The sequence below is a fragment of the Lytechinus pictus genome, chromosome 12 (genome assembly GCF_037042905.1).
Source record: "Lytechinus pictus isolate F3 Inbred chromosome 12, Lp3.0, whole genome shotgun sequence".
NCBI classification, from domain to species: domain Eukaryota; kingdom Metazoa; phylum Echinodermata; class Echinoidea; order Temnopleuroida; family Toxopneustidae; genus Lytechinus; species Lytechinus pictus.
The window spans coordinates 1,026,863-1,045,059 of NC_087256.1; the positions used below are offsets into that span (position 1 = coordinate 1,026,863).

Genomic DNA, 18,197 nt, shown 5'->3' on the forward strand with positions numbered 1-18,197 from the left:
TTTCAACAATATGTTTCTTTGATTTTTCTCTTTGATATGGATTCAGCTGGTTTCAAGGGTTTCATTCTCCTTTAATGAAGAGGATACAAGTATCACCAATTAAATAATGAGAGTGCGAAGCGCGAGCTCAAAATTTTTGATATTCCGACCTGAAAACTGGACAGTCTAAGCGCGTTTTTATTTAAATACAGAAAAAGCTGTGTGTCTCAAACAATTAAATGCGAGCGCGAAGCACAAGCTCAATTTTTTTATATACTGACATGATCAAGGAGCATTTTGGTAAGAATTTCCAAAGAGGATAGGTAACTCACAAATCAAACAATGCGAGCGCGCAGCGCGAGCTGAAAATTTTGATATAAACAATTTGTGTAAAACAAACAAAATAATAAAAGCTTGATGTGCGAGCTAAAATATTGTGTGCAAATTGATTTCAGATCTGGATAAAGAAGTGTCATTTAATCCTCTTGAATGGGATTCATTGGCACAGGCAATGCGAGCGCGAAGCGCGAGCGAAATTTTTATGTAAAGTTCTTTTTCCAATTCTTCCCCTCACGTCTTTTCTTGTTTTCTTTCGGGGTCGGGCCGGCCGTTACGAGGTTGTAAATTACACATCCTGGGTATGATACCTCTTTCCTACTTTTCTTTAGTGTTTTTCCTTTAGTACTTTCTACAGGTTGTCAAAAAATAGGGGGGCCGGGGCCGGCTCGGCCCCCTCCTGGATCCGCGCCTGGATTTGGTAGTATTATTCCAAAGAATGTTTCGGGCTCTGCGACTGCGTCTGCGAGGCTGGCCCGGCCGACACCGTACCGCGCGCTGTCCAATTTATTTTAGCATGCAACTTGGGGAGATTGTGTTGCAACACTCGCTCGATCACTTACAGGTATTACGCAATCAGCTCATCCTCGTCATCAAGCAATAAATAAAATAGCCAGCAGTTTATACAACTTAATAGTAAGAACAGTAGTTGGAAATCATTAACATGAAGTAGCACGAGCAGGCAACTGAACTGACAAGACTGGTCTGGTAAGCAATCCCCGGCCCTAGAGTCTAGACAGGAATAACCGTAGTTTCTGGGGATTTATTTAACAATTTCTGTCTGACATTTTATTTTCAGTACTATCAATCATCCCCTGCCCTACCTAGCCAGGCGGCTTCTTGAGAGTAAAAATCATTTACTAACGTAGGCTTACTCTAAACGAGTCCTTCCTATTCATCTGCATGTACCGCAAAAAACCATGAAACTTTCGCCCCCGAGATTTCTACTTTCCTGCTAATTTATTTCTAAAACTAAGATCTAGCTCTAAATTATGTACATCATGGGATAAAACTTCATTTCCGACATTACTACGCTCTCGTTGTTATTTTTAAACAAGAATTCTTCAAAAAAATGAAAAAATATTGTGAAAAGACGGAAGAGACTTGCCCGATGTTTACGCCGCCATCTTGATTCTTGTTTCTTTTTGTACTTCCCCAACGTTACGGACGCGAGCGTTGCGTAACGTTGGGGAAGTACAATAAGAAACAACATAGTACATAAACTTAATAGTACATAAACATATGGCCATTGAGTCCCCTGTACAGATCGCGCTAAAACTTCGGTCTCTGTATTTGGTGAGTGGAGCCAATGGAGTTCAGCGGAACAACCAACATAACAGAGACCGAAGCTTTTGGTCTACCCCGGCCCCATTCATGTTTTGGTGAGTGGAGCTAGCCAACGCAGTTCAGTGGAACAATCAAATACATAGACCAAAAGCTTCAGTCTCTGTATTTAGTTGGCTCCACTCACATGAATGGGGATGATAGTAAAATGTCAGAAAATGTTGAATAATCCCCAGAAATGACGGTTATTCCTGTCTACCAAATACAAAGACTGAAGCTTTTGTCTAGCAATCCCCAGGCCGGCAGTAGTGGATTGTTGAATTAATTGGGAAAAACTGTTAATTGTTGTTGTTATCTTGGCCCTTGGGTTTTAAGGTGCATACCATATTCAGATATGAATATTTATGCCTATGATCTAGCTAAGTTAGACTGGGCTAGAAACATGAGAGTGTATTTTTATTAACATAAAAATCAAATAATATGATAGACCTAGATATAAATCATTCACCATGTTTTACAATGATTTACTTTTAGGCTAGAACGTTTGATTGGTTTTCAGACTTCACAATGTGTTGTGCTCTATTTTTGCAGTTACTGAGTTAGATGTTACCAAAATTGAAGCTGGAAAAAACAACTAGGCCTACGTCCACCCTGAACTGAACAATATAGAACAAAAAGCAACGATGATGAGCGATCCAAAAGGTAGTAGAACTAGAGGTAGCAGAGCTTCTTCAGGTAAAGCCTGGGTTCCAAGAGCACCAAAGGATGAGAAGCCAAGGTTTGAAGTTTGGCTGGAGCAAATGGAAGACCTTTGGGAGGAGCAGAAGAAGCCTCAAGTATGCAGAATGTTCCATGAAGCACTATCATCAATGGAACAGAGAGTACACCATTCCTTTGTCTTGGACCTGATAGATCACAGTAGGGATTTACGCAAGAGAAAGCCGGACACACTTGCACTTCTCATCTTAAAGGAGTTTGATACCATGCTCAATATCAAGAAAATGGCTAAAGAGGTGACTATTGAAGCTGCTAGTTTTAGTAAGGGGATTTTTTTTAAGTGTAATGGTACACCCCTTTTATCTGTGGAGCTGCACCAATCCTTTAGATTTTGAACCTTAATCTTCTAAATGTTGTTTTGAAAAACCCACTATTCTAGCTTGTGTTCACTGATTCAGACTGTTTGCAATTTTAGGGAGCTTCTCAGGATATGAATTCTCCTTATTTGACTGGTATTAAGTGCCTGTTTTTGTTCTTAATTGTATTTTTAATCATTTTTATTTACATTAGCTTTTAAAGTTGAAATAAACATGACATTTCTGTAGACCAAATTCTCTTTCAGAAGCATTTCAAGACACAGATTTGGTATAGGGTGTATCTTTGAATCGGGTTTACATATTGAGGAGATTTCATGATTTTGATAACAATTTATTAGAAAACCAGGGAAAGGTTTAGCTCACGCACATACCAATGTGTAACTGCACTATAATGTCATGCATAACTATTTAACAGGTTTATCATTTGAGTAGATATTTCATTTACAATTAGTTATAGTACAAGTAGCAGCAGCACATATTTGTTGTTGCTAGATATTTTGTTTTACAGATATATGTAAATTATAAAAATTGATAATTTTATATTATTTCAAACATCAGTTTAAAAAAGAATGAAAGTACTTTTAAATTACACTGTGAAATTCTGTATTTCAAATCAGGTGAACATTGTTAACAAACAGAACACATAGAACTTGGAAATCATAATTGATTTCCTGACCTGTTATTTCTAAAGGAATTGACAAGAATCCTGACGCCGGAGCTGAGGATGCATGCCTTTCATCTAGCAGCCAGTTCTCATTCTAATGTCTTTGATATCCTGTCTAGACTCTACAATCTGCAAGGACCTGATAACTCTTTCTTGGTTTCTAGAGTCAGGGTCATGCTTGCAAGGCAACAGTTCAAAGAAGTAAGTGTTACTTCAGCAGTATTCTGTTATACTACAAGCAGTAACTGCACAGCTAAATTGAATAGCATTGGCTTGAATCCTGAACTATGCAAACTGGGCCCTGTCTTACAAAGAGTTACGATTGATCCAATCAAACAACTATGGAAAGCCAGCAACATCAACATCTAAAACACATATTTGTTTGAAATATTTTTCAGATATGATGTACATTCATACACTCATAGTTTTCTTGAAAATTCATTGTGCTTTTCTTTGTTGAGAAAGGACATTGTGCAAATTTCCTGCAGAAAAAAATATGATATTGATGGATTTCCATATACTTGAGGTTTATTGATTCTTTTTTACTACCAGAATGTTTAATTTCATGATGTTGTCATATATAGTGGTGCTCAAAAAAAACTGTGAGCCCACTAGAAAATGAAGATATTTCAAGTGTTCCATTGCTGCCATGTTGTAGATATTTGATTGTGAAGTCAGGTGATAAAATATTACATTCAATACAGTTTGTTTCTCTGGGCTCACCAACATTGGAGTGTTGTTGTCAACATTCAACACTCAGCATGAAGGAGTGCATTTTGTGGTGGGGTTCACTAACTTTTGAACATAACTGTAGTATATTCCCATACCAGTAGAATGATAAAAAAACTAATGACATAAATATATGTTAGCAATGAACAAAGAGATTGGAATTCTGTTTTAAACAACCATATTTTCTGAAATACATTATAATTTATTAATAGTTCCTATTTTACATTATATTTTTTTGAATTTTGTTTTATAAAGTGGTTAATATCAAGGCACTGGTAAATATTCCTGTACAGGTCTTGAGATTTATAGTCTCAGTGATCTAATTTTACAAATTTTGATAACTGTCTACATTGTTCTATTTCTTTTAACCAGAACTTCTCCTTTGACACAAATCCATATTCTCGCCCAAGTTTGATTCCTCTATATCATACTAGAAGGCGTAAACACGTGGACACGTTTTAGATATAAAGCAAGAAGTAGGAGGAAGGGAGGGAAAGAATTGATAAGTGCCCCATTTATTTCCTCTCCTAGGTAAATTGTAGGTTCTGATATTTTACCTATTTCTCTTTTTACAGGCTGCAACGTGTGTGACAAAAGTGAATCTTCATGACTGCTTTTCTTTGGAAGATGTAAGTTTGTTACAAGGGAAAATATTTTGTAACAGTCTCTTGAAGGACATGCCTTGGGGGTAGAAGTCTTTGCCACTTTTACATGATGTATTAACAATTGCCATCATCTTTTCATTATGTCATCTCTAGCCTTTGAGGCTGCTTAATTTTGGAATGAATTTCTCTACCAGTTTGTCTAAGCTCAGCTGACTACATCAAGAAATTCTTCTTGATCAGATTCATTGCATTCATTTTTTCTGTAGTTTATGAAGTGGTATTGTTTGTGGAGCACTTAGGATTTTTTTTACTGTGGAATATGAAAAATATAAAAATTTCAGCTTTGAGGCACTTTTGCAATTCTTTATAGCGTTTGAGGGGCTTGTTATGTACTGAGCCATCCCAGGGGTTGTTACACCTCACACAGAACCTATTTTTATAATCATGATAGTAGCACTAATGATGATATTATTTAGTTCTATTGCACATTTCACCCTCTTTTAGCACTTTACAATGCATAACATTTACAAACCATTATTATGATTGTAAAAGGATTAATGCCCATTCTTTTCTCATCTTTATCATTTTTTTCTTATTTCAAACCTTTTCTTGCTCTCCATTATCTTATTTCTCCTTGTCCTTTCTATTTCTTGTTTCTCTTTCTTTATCCCCCTTTTCCGTCTCTTTTTTTTTTTTTGGGGGGGGGTGATTTTCTTTATTTCATTATGGCTTTTATATATCTTCAATTTCTTCTTTAATGCTTCATATTTTATTCATCCACATTCCTCCCTTCCTATTCCTTTATCTCTTTTACTTTTCTGTCTTTATCTTAGATCTGCCTGCCTCTTATTTTCCAAGACAAAGCCAACATGGTAGAGAAGTACATTCAGGGTCATCCTGAATTGCAAGAGGCTCTTATACGAAAACTGGATGTTTTCTGTGAGCAAGGTTATGACATTAATGCATATCTCAGGTTAGTATTTGTGCAGACTTCAAGCGAGCAAATCTCCCACACTGCACTTATCTAATCAGCACTAGGTCACAGAAAACTATGATGTAATGAAAAATCTGTTTGCACAAGTCAAACTTCTATGCACCTCAAGATATTATACAGAAATATGCTCTTTTTCTATTAAAAATCATGTAATTGAAGAATGATATTTATCTATAGGGCACATTTGTGTATTATGATACAAAATGAAAATAAGTTTAAAAGGGCACTGTTGATTCCAAGTTCAATGAAATGGTCATTGAGACCAATCAAATTTGAATACAACGTTATGACCTTGAATCTTGAAATTGCACAATTTTTATCTCACCTGCATAGCAGAGTGAGACTATAGGCACCGCTTTTCCGACGGCGGCGGCGTCAACACCAAATCTTAACCGAAGGTTAAGTTTTTGAAATGACAACATAACTTAGAAAGTATATGGACCTAGTTCATGAAACTTGGCCATAAGGTTAATCAAGTATTACTGAACATCCTGCCTGAGTTTCATGTCACATGACCAAGGTCAAAGGTCATTTAGGGTCAATGAACTTGGACCATGTTGGGGGAATCAACATCAAAGGTTAAGATTTTTTAAATGTCATCATAACTTAGAAAATATATAGACCTAGTTCATGAAACTTGGACATAAGATTAATCAAGTATCACTGAACATCCTGCACGAGTTTCACGTCACATGACCAAGGTCAAAGGTCTTTTAGGGTCAATGAACTTTGGCCGAATTGGGGGTATATGTTGAAATACCATCATAACTTTGAAAGTTTATGGATCTGATTCATGAAACTTTATAACATGATAGTAAGCAAGTATTACTGAACATCCTGTGCAAGTTTCAGGTCACATGATTAAGGTCAAAGGTCATTTAGGGTCAATGAACTTTGGCCAAATTGGGGGTATTTGTTGAATTACCATCATAACTTTGAAAGTTTATGGATCTGATTCATGAAACTTTATAACATGATAGTAAGCAAGTATTACTGAACATCCTGTGCAAGTTTCAGGTCACATGATTAAGGTCAAAGGTCATTTAGGGTCAATGAACTTTGGCCAAATTGGGGGTATTTGTTGAATTACCATCATAACTTTGAAAGTTTATGGATCTGATTCATGAAACCTGGACATAATAGTAATCAAGTATCACTGAACATCCTGTGCGCATTTCAGGTCACATGACCAAGGTCAAAGGTCAATGAACTTTGGCCATAATGGGGGTATCTGTTGAATTACCATCATAACTTTGACAGTTTATGGATCTGACTCATGAAACTTGGACATAAGAGTAATCAAGTATCACTGAACATTCTGTGCGAGTTTTAGGTCACATGTTCAAGGTCAAAGGTCATGTAAGGTCAATGAACCTTGGCCATGTTGGGGGTATTTGTTGAATTACCATCATATCTCTGTAAGTTATTGGTCTAGTTCATAAAACGTGTACATATGAGTAACCAAGTATCACTGAACATCTTGTGCAAGTTATAGTAGTTTTCAAAGTCAGCACTGCTGCTATATTGAATCGCGTGATGCAGGTGAGACCGCCAGAGGCATTCCACTTGTTGTATGATCACAGTCGCTCTTTTCACTATTAATAATATATAGCATTTATGAGGCGCCGATTATCTAGCTGCCTATTTAGTGGTGCACTATATTTCCATGGCTTTATGGGTACCCTGCCGGGTACCCATTCACCTTACCTGGGTTGAGTGCAGCACAAAGATAAATTTCTTGCTGAAAGAAAACCCACCGTGGTTGGGATTCGAACCCACGTCTCTCTGATTGAAAGATGACAGTCGTTACCACTAGATAACGATGCCCTCTTCGAATGCCCTCAGAGATTAATATTTTAGTGGATCATAGTATTTTCATGGTCTTCATACACAAGTAGTTATTTTTTATATTCCTCATGAGATCACTTACAATAGACATCTACCATATACTTTGTTGAATTAATGAATAGTTGGATGTATTATTTGCAGATAATCAGATTGAAAATGTTTATTTGTAAACTTATACATGTATTATTGAACCTTGTAGTGAGATGGATGTTCCTGTCCCAGGGGTGAGGGTTGAGAAACTGAGAAGACGTCACCTGACCAAACTGATCCTTCGACTGGTCAAGATGTTCAAACTAGACATGTCCATCTGTCCCAACACTTCAAAGTCCAAAGATATTGGTGCAATCAAGTACCTCATCCATAAGAGGTATATCGAGGTAACTTTAACCAAGTATTTTATGATGTACAGTACACTTAAAAGAAATAGGCATGATTAGTTTCATTTGCTGGATGTATGCCTTAAAAAGAGATTTGATATTTGATAATTTTTTCTTTTCATTTAACGTTTTTGTACTGGAATTGTGGAACATTTACATGGGGGCTCGCTGCGAATTTGCCCCCGAAATGCTGGATAGAGCACCAGAAAATCCAGATTCACTGCAATGTTAAAGCTTATCTAGTTTTGCAGATTTAGTGGGTTGTGAAATTAGCCCCCCCCCCCAAAAAAAAAATAATAATAATAATAATAATGAATAAATAAACAAAAAAATGAACAAAAAATGATGTAATTAAAATTGATAAACTATAATAATTATGCGTGTTGATGACCTTTTGTTGTTGGTGTTTGGAAGATGTGTTAATCAACACAGCACCAAACTTTAATAGAATGAAGCTAGTTCTTGATGAATCTCTAGGATGAATCAGTAGGTGTTGAGATATAAGAATGGGATCTGATTACATGCATGAAGGTAATGGAACTGAATTGTGCTTCCAACATCAATACCATCGCCAATACTGAACTTGAAATCAGTCATTGTCATACATAAGGGATTGTAAAGAAGCAGAGTATTCATATTATCATTCATTTTTCTTTACCTTTTTTGAAAAAAAAAAACTAAATCTTTAGGAGTCAATGCCACAAGATACTTGGGAAGATCTGATAGTTTCAACCATAGGAGACAACAAGTCCGTCCAATCTGATTTCATTGACCAGCTGGTATGGTACAATGATATTCCTGCAGCCGCCCGATGGGCAGTGCATTATGGGATTGATATCAATGAACTGCCTGATGCAGTTGTCCAAGAACTGCAGAACTCTGAAACCAGGTATATATTGTTGTAGACTTGATGTCACTTTGGATAACAAGATTTTTTTTTTTATGTTGATGATGGTGATGATGATGATGATGATGATGGTGATGGTGATGATACTGATGATTATTATTATTATTAATATGATGATTGTGGTGGTGATGATGATGATGATGGTGATTATGGTGGTGGTGATGGTGCTGCTGCTGCTGATATTTGGGACCTTTCGCAAACCTCACGGACGCTAATATTAGGGTCCCCTAACACAAAAGTTAACGCTTAATCATGCACTTGATTTTTAAGATTGATTGTACATTATAGTCAATAGAATCAAACGTAGAAAACTGCTCTACAATCAATGCTAAGCTTTGTGTTACAGGGGGGTTACAGGCCCTACAGATCTGCTTTTCGTGTGCAAAATTCTTTCCCGCGACACCCGCACCATACATGCATGTACATTACGACTGATGGCTGGAGATATACGAAATGCAGGACCTACAATAGATTATGACATGGATAAGAAAGTGGTTTTTCAAACAAATCGAGTACATATTGAGTGAGGAAAAAGTTACTGAATTAAGGCTTAGATATAGATCATTACAGTCCATCAAATCGATATTGCATTTAATGTGGATTATTGGTGGATCTCTGGCAATTGATTCCATGGGTCAAATCACCTCTCCAGCAGAAACCATTTTGCATGCGTTGATTATGTACACAGCATGTATACGTCTGAACAAGGAGTTACCTTGGTCTGAACACGTACCAGCCGAAATTTCTTTTGTTTACTCCTACACAAACGATATGCCTCTAGCACACAATGTAATGGGCATTATGTTTTAATTTCCCCAGAAATGGGGGATTAGATTCGAATTCCCAGGGGGACCACTTCCATTGATGAGTGGATACCAGGCACGACCATGCGGTTTCGAAAAGCACCCTAAACAAGGGAAGCAAGGCTTTTCCAGATTATGAAAATGCATCTCTTAACAAGTATTTAGCTTGTGAAACCCTACAAGTACTGAAAACATATCCTCCTTTTTAGTATTTTAAACATCGTTTTTGACACCCTTATAACGTTACATAGGCCTTAATGTACTTGCCCACTCTTTCCCTTTTTACGCGTGGTCGCGCCTGGTATCCACTTGTCAATGGAAGTGGGCCCCCCGGGCGGCCTCTCGAGCTCTGGGAGGAACCAAATGTGGCTTTGGAAAGTCGTCCTAAATCGGATATATCGCTGTTACCATAGTAGTAACCAGAATTTTGCACACGAAACACAGATTGAATGTTTCCGTTCCAGATGCGAAACGAAAAAAAATCTCATGTCACACAATTTGCATTGCAGGACAGAGTTTTACGACCATGACGACGGGCCCAAAAGTCTCTTCCAAAATCAACTACCGTCGCAAATAAGCTTTCGCGTTCTCCGACGAAAGGTCGGGAATATTGGAGGAGGAGGTTAAACTTTGGAAGATGGAATAAGTAAAATTTATATATTTGTAATGATTTATTGAAAGAGATATGAAATAATTATAAATTATGGCTTTTTCATGTTATTAGTATTATTTTTATTTCTACTGAAGCAATGCAGCTAGCGGAATACAAGATGGAGCAGAAGAGAACTGGGATGATGAGGTAGATGATACTCCTACTGTTGATTACTACCCCCTCAATCTTCCTGATGATAGGATCCTGATCGTCTCTACGTCTACTGATTTACAACATTGCCTTGCTGACCTTACTAGTAAGGTAAATAATGAAATCATTGACCCAATAATGACTGGATAGATTCTATTCTAAAGGAGTTACCGTTGTAGGAAAGATGGAATTAATCATAGTCAGCTATCAAATTCTTCCCATTATGTGGTCTAAAATTATTTATGATGACACATGCTAAAGTTTGAACATAATATATTTATTTGAATGTTGTTTTTGGATGGGTAAGTGTCAGGAATGTCTTCTTGTCATTTCTTACGTTATGATATTTTCTGTTATTTCCTCCTCTCTCACCAGCCTAATAGAATAGTAGGAATAGACATGGAATGGAGACCATCATTCACCCCAACACAGAAATCAAAGTAAGCATAAAGAGACAGGACTCATGTCTTCGTACCTTTTCATGCCACTGTGGTTGCAAAAAGACATTATTTGGGGTGGTTTTCCATCCATCTTTTCTTCCCATTATGTTTTTCACAAAAACGAAATAATCAGTTTTAACTTGATAAAACTGTACATACATAAAAGAGTGATAATTCTATTTCTAATAAGAATTTTGGATCATGTTGTCAAATCTTAAGGCAAAGAGGTCATTTCATACCCAGAAATATCTCATTATTGTGATAACTAAAGAACTTTTTGAGGGATTATCTTCAACTTGGCTGATGTACATGTATGCTTATGTGAGTGAAGGTGATCTGCAGGTCAAAGGTCACAGAGTTCATTATTTGACATTGTAGGTGTTCAATATAGTTCTTGACCTAGCAATGATGGAAGAATACATACTGCAGTTCAGAATCCTTGTTTAAATTTGAAATGATAGATCTGTATGTTGTCTCTCCTGCCAATTTTTGTTGATATTGAAATATGTGAATCAGCTTTGCTATTTCCAACCTTTCTCTTTTTTAGGGTAGCCTTATGCCAGATAGCAACCGAAGATGCAGCCTACCTACTGGACATGCCAGCCCTGTGGGTAGAAGAAAGCAAAGATATCGTCAAGCATTTCTTTCAACAGTTATTACAGTCTGAAGACATCCTTAAACTTGGTAGGGAAACTGAAAGATATCTGTTCCAGTGTTTAAGTTATTCTCTCCAAGCTTTTAAGGTTAATGTTACCCTCTTTAATCTGATAGCTAGAGCTTAAGATACACCAAGCTTTGTTTATGCTTTCTTTCATAGGGCCGGGGTAATATATAGTACACCATCGAATAGGCAACTAAATAATTGACTCTTAATTCTTTTGAGCCAGTTCAAGTACTGTTTAAATGAATTTGATGACATAGTTATGCAAGCCCACATGACAAAAACAATTAAGTCACTCCAAATTACTGTAAAAACAACATTCTTGATAGTCCTATGCAAAGCCAATCCTTTCAAAAGCTTTTTACCTCAGCATCATAAAGACATATTTGTTTTGATTTGTTTTTTAGAATTAAAGAGTAGAGATTATAGAACAGCATACTTCTGTAGTATCTGAGTGTAGAAAGAAAGGCAAGGTACATAGCAGGTACATTAATATTAAAGATGTTGGAGACTGAATATACTGCTAACGTGTTAGTGCCTATCGATATGAACATTCTATTTTTGGTCCTATTTTTTTGTAGGTTTTGAGATATCTGGTGATTACAGGATGTTGGGTCAGTCCTACCCAGAACTCCAGGAAACACTGAAGGGAGAGAAAAGAACAGTAGATCTCAATGGATTAGGCAAACAGGTATTAATACCTCTTACTGAGGTTCTCATCATTTATTAGTCAAAACTACATCATGTGGCATTTCCGAATAATATTGTCTGATGGTTTTGACTTGTTATTGATTTCTCCATGAGCAATCAATAGTTGTATACTCTTGGTTATTACTTGTTCCACACAGCCTGAATGGACAGGTGAGCTTATGGCTTGACATCAGTTGTCCGGATCGGAAATGCTTTTACTTCACCACCACTTCTTGTCCAATATCAATACTATTGCACTGTTTGCATTGTATAATATTACTGGGTGGGGGCTTTTAAAATTGTACACTATAACATTCAAATATTCAAAGTTATGTGAGTTATTTTAAAAATACACAAATGCTGCTCCTCCTCTCCATTTCAATCAATTTTGATTGCAGCTATCGTAGGGTAGGGTTGGACTACAATATGAAAATATATACAAATGAATTATTATTTTAAGAAATCTTTGTCAATGGCTAAATCTTTGCTGTATTTCTCACTGTAGATCCTGAAGGAAATTCCAAACCATGGGATCAGACTCAGCTCCCTTGGATTGACCGACTTGGTTTACTTCTGTTTCAACAAGTACCTTGATAAGAAAGATAGAATATCTGACTGGGCACGTCGTCCTCTACGGCCGGCTCAAATCACATATGCTGGTAAGTCTATTAGTCTAATGGTTCTGAAAGAGAGCAGGTATATAACCCCTCCAAGAATTAGCATCGGGTCTGAATATATCTCTTCTATGAAAGTGACTGTCATTTAAGATAATGGTATCATTGTGAAGCACTTCTTGTCCCCTTAGTAATTTTAGTCAATTGTTTGTCATTTTATTTGATAATGGATCTGTACTTATGCAGTGTAACTGATCTGAATATATGCCCAAGTGAATTTTGATGCAAAACATATTCCTAATCATTTCAAACATATACCTCCAAACTAATAAGGAATTTCTAGTTATTTTATTTTAATAGTCACTAAACTTTTGTAAGGTTGGAATGGTGTTAGTTCATACCCTAAAATAATTATCCTTTACTCAAAGCACAGATGTGTCCACTTTTTCAGCAATAGATATATTCTCTCATTTCTAAAAGGAAATTTGTTTTATATTCATTATATATTTTGCTATTTTCATAAATATACTTCATTTCATTTCATTTTCCCTACAGCCTTAGATGCTTTCTGTTTGCTAGAGATTTATGCCCATCTGAAAGAGATTGTATCATACCACGGCCTACAGATGAACATGGAACCATGGTACTCCAGTAAAACAAACAAGAAATCAAAATCAAAGGCTAAACCAAAACCAAACAAAACACCCAAAGAGAAGCCTTCATTTGAAGAAGCACTCAATCAGGTTTGTTATATGTTTGATCTATTCAATCACTGTTTTATGCCCGACTTGCACTACAGGATGATATGAATGAGTGCTGATGAAGTCATCATGTTATGGGTTTAACTGTTTTGTGGAAATAAATGAAAATTTAAAATGGCGTCCCTATTTCACATCCAACATTGATGACATCGTCAGCATTATGCTTGGTTTTTTTTCTGTTTATGCAAATCAATTCTTTTTTTGGGGGGGGGAGTGGATTTCCCTTTTCAGTAAATTGTAATTATTTTTGGGGCTGCCCTTGACACATTTTAAAGAATCCATCAGCCTTGGCTTCCATAATGCACAGGGAGGATTATTAAATACTTTTCTGTATCCTGTATCATCTGTAGCCCCCTAGAGGTCCACCTATATCACCGGGTCAACTCGCTGTTATATGCGACAACATGCTCCAAGGATTAGGGCGCCATCTAAGGTCATGTGGAGTAGATGTTAAGATCCTTGATAACGATGATGAACATGAGGAGGCTGTGCAGATTGCGCTTAAAGAAGGACGTGCGATTCTGACAGCTGGATCACCATACATCATGTTAAAGTCTCGAGTGGACGATGGTCAAATCATGTGTGTTGAAACCAACAGAAAAGCCAAACATCAGGTTCAAGATGTTCTAGACTTTTTCAACGTGACGGTCACTCCCTCAGATATCTTCAGTCGATGTCAGGTGAGATGGAAATTGACATATATATGTAGGGGTACTTGAAGTAAATACACTTGCAACATGCCTTCATTCTGATAGCACTATTATTTGATAAAGAAATTCACACTTATCCTGCAAAAGGGAAAAATTGTCATGATAAAATAAGTTCTCATTTGTCAGGTATCATGATTATGTTCCCCAGGTAGTGTAGAAAGAGCCTAAACTGGGGATAAACTGTGTGTTGGCATGATAGAATCCCTTGACTGGGTTAAAATATATCAGTAAAAGTGCTTACATACCTTATTGCAATGTACTAAACACTGAAAGTGGAATATTTTTTTTTAAATTTATGACAATAACGTGTAATCCCTTGCTGGTTTGTTCAGTGTACAAATAATTGATAATTTTTTATGTTATTACTCTTGTAATGATCATCGCATCTAGATATAGAGAATGTGTCTACATTTAAATGTGCTAGTGAGTCTGAATCAGATGACTTGTTTTAGACATCTGGAAAGTGTTTAAGGTCATATTAGTTTATATTTAATCCATCCTGTCTCTGTGTGTGTAGATATGCAATGGCAATGTGTATGCCAAAGTAACCAACCCTGATATGAGAAGGCTGTGGCTCCACAAGCAAACCCTCCTGGGCAAATCACGCTACAACGACGACGATGACGACGTCTGTGGAAACTTTGACAATGAAATGATAAGTGGGTATGACGATTACGAAGATGAGGAAGATGAACTGCGTTTGATGCGCCCTGTAAAGCAATCTTCAAACTCTGGACAGGCAGCGACAAAGAATCCGGTGCGGGATGGTGCAAGCCAGCTCTGCGTGGTAGGAAATCCATATGGATACCTGACATCACATGCCAGCAACAAAGACAGATCCACAACCTCTGTAGATTCTCCCTCAGACTTTGATCCTGCATCTGTATGCTCTGCTTCGGAGGCATCCCTTGGAGCTTCAGGATACATGAACAACTCACCGGTGGTCTACCGAGAAGATGCCTTGGACTTCAGCAATGTCAAGATAGGAAAGTCTGTGGACCTCCAAGTGGACTTGATTCCGGAAGGGATCTTGAATCAGATAGATCAGTTCTTTTGTTGTGCAATGTGTGGTAAGGTTTACTGGGAAGGCAAGCACTTTGTGAAGGTCTGTAACCAGTTTTCTCATGTCTTGGATCGGGGAGAGGATAGGCAAGGCAGGTTACACGACGGAACTGCACAAGTTTAAATGATGTTTGTCATGATATAAAACATTACACCTTAATAGATTTGTCCGAGTTTCAGACATGGGGTTATGCTTTGATCATTTGCACAATAAATTTGTCTCAAAACACAATTTCTTTTCAGGAATGATAAACAGTTAAAGGACAAGTACACCCCTACAAAAAGTTGATTTGAATAAAAAGAGAAAATTCAACAAGCATAACACTGAAAATTTCATCTAAATCGGATGTAAAATCAGAGTTGTGACATTTTAAAGTTTTTCTTAATTTCACAAAACAGTTAAATGTACATCCTGGTTGGTATGTAAATGAGGAGACTGATGACATCATCCACTCACTATTTTTTTTTGTATTGTATTATATGAAATGTGAAATATTCAAATTTTCTCCTCATTGTCAAGTGAACCAACAATTAATCCTCCCTGAACATGTGGAATTGGCATTGTTTAATACTATATGGTTCAGTAAAGATGGTCCTTATTGTCAAATCTGTAAAAAATGAAATATTTTATAATTCAAACAATAAAAAACAAGAAATAGTGAGTGAGAGACATCATCAACTGTCTCAACTGCATGTCACTGAGTTGTGCATATCACTGTTTTGTGAAAAATAAGCGAAACTTTAAAATGTCATAACTTTCTTATTTTATATCTGATTTTGATGGAATTTTCAGCATTATGCTAGTTTGATTTTTATTCAAATCAACATTTTTCTGGGGTGGACTTGACCTTTAAAAGGGAAAAGGTTATGCATTCGGTACTTGCAGATCCCTTGCAGACTGAGCGGCAGATTCTTCACTAACATCCTACTCTGGTTATGATGTATCATGCAATTAACAGGAACGTATCAGACTTGGTATCAATTCACATTGATAACATAGAAATAGAAAAGTAATATTACTGCAATCTTTTTCCTGCTGGCACTATATTTTAGATTTGTTTTCTGCAATTTTATTAATGAGAATTCAACAGAATTAGATGCTTATCTATATTACAAAATATGTTTTACCATATTTTGTCAACATTAAGAAATAGTATAACATTTTTCTAAGAAATGAGATTTTTTAGTTTAATTTTGTGTAATCTTATATTTTTTTATGACCTTTATACCAATAGAAAACACTCATGTATAATCTATTAACCCTAAAGTGGCCGGGGGGGGGGGGGTTGAATCAACCCCCCCTCAACATTTTCTGCGATCATTCCGCTGTGCAAAAATTTTTGACCGCGCCACTCACAGAGTTTATACTTTTAAGTCTCGCGCATCTTTTGATACCAAATTTACGACACCCGGGTACACGGTTCCGAAATTACGCAACATTTCGTAAGTGCATGTCAGACCAAAAATTGTTCCAAAACGTGATTTTGTGTACAAAGTCAATGCAAATAAAGTTTTCTCATCTTATTCATAAAGATATGATTATTTTTACTTTAAACAGCTGAAATCAATTGATCTTAGCATAATTATGCTTCAAAAAGGTTGTGCAATAAATCTGGTGAAAAAACAAAGAAAAACAAAAGGTTGAAAAACAAAGAAATACATAAGAAATTCATAAAACAATAAAATACATAAGAAATTGATTTCCAAACCGAAGTTTTTTTCAATTGCGATTGTTGAGAATGCTACAAAGAATATTTTTACAAAAAATTAGCATTCTAGGAGCTTTATTTAGTGAATTAGAGCAAAAAGTATGATTTATGCATAAATTAGCATAATTAATTCATAAAAAATAAAATCTCATTATTTTGGAAAATTTTACCATACAGCCTTGTAAATTACATCGCACACTACCAGCGTGCAAATTTTTACGGCGCTAGCGCGATCGGCGGCTGAGATCTCGGGGGGGGGGGTTGAATCAACCCCCCCGGCCACAGAACAGCCAAAAAAGCCCGGCCTAGTTAGGGTTAAAGTGCTTATTTCTGTATCTCTTTGAAGCCCTGTCTATTATGCACTGTATGAATGCTTGTTCAACAAGGTACAACAAACAATTGGAAAATGTTCAGCAACATTGTAGTATCAGGACATAGTTTGACAAAATCATGCCACCTATTTAAATTAATGTGCATTAAAGGGGTACTCTGGGCTACATAGAAACCGGCTTAAAATAAGTAAATGATGAAAAAGGCAAAACACTGAAAATTTCATTAAAATTGGATATAGAGTGGAGAAATTTGTAAATTTCTTTGTCTACATGAATGTGTAATGAGTGAGCTGTATTATCTCCCCCTTTGTACTTTTGTATATTATCATACTGTGTAAACTTTATAAAAAAAATTACTTCAAAGAAAGATTGACCATTTATTCAAGTTTGTAAGACTGTCATTGCTGTAACCTTTTTTCTTTGATTGCAGTAGGTTGCAAGGGAGATGATGTTGTAAACATATTTTTTAAAAAAGGAATAAAAAGTTGTAAGATTTCATATTACATTAAAAAATGGAAAGGGAAGTTTGGACATAACATCATTAGTCCATTCATTGCATATTCCTAATGACATATATAGAACTGTTTCAATGGAATGATTTTCAAAATGATAAAAATCCTTATTTTCATCTATGATGAATTTTCAATGATAATGATATGCTAGTTTAAGAATACTCTTTTTTTTAAATTGAGTTATATTTTATGTTGGCCTTCAATATCCCTTTGATGTTTTACTCAGGTGATGTCTTTCCAAACTACACAGCTAGTCATCAGGACACATTTTATACTAACTTTCA

General features: G+C 36.2%; 1 protein-coding gene across 2 annotated transcripts; it reads left to right on the forward strand.

Moving 5' to 3' along the window:
* The first annotated feature begins 667 nt into the window (after positions 1-667).
* Positions 668-17,864, forward strand: LOC129273168 (exonuclease mut-7 homolog). Of its 2 annotated transcripts, none has more exons than XM_064108034.1 (15): positions 668-1,023; positions 2,191-2,612; positions 3,385-3,558; positions 4,662-4,715; positions 5,525-5,664; positions 7,733-7,910; positions 8,600-8,799; positions 10,368-10,533; positions 10,798-10,862; positions 11,410-11,546; positions 12,105-12,214; positions 12,719-12,872; positions 13,383-13,570; positions 13,939-14,268; positions 14,816-17,864. In XM_064108034.1, the coding sequence occupies exons 2-15, from the start codon at positions 2,283-2,285 to the stop codon at positions 15,482-15,484; spliced, it is 2,895 nt and encodes a 964-aa protein (XP_063964104.1). In that variant the 5' UTR covers positions 668-1,023; positions 2,191-2,282; the 3' UTR covers positions 15,485-17,864. The 2 variants fall into 2 exon arrangements, with proteins under 2 accessions (XP_063964104.1, XP_063964105.1); XM_064108035.1 differs by having other exon boundaries at positions 771-880.
* The last annotated feature ends 333 nt before the right edge of the window (positions 17,865-18,197 follow it).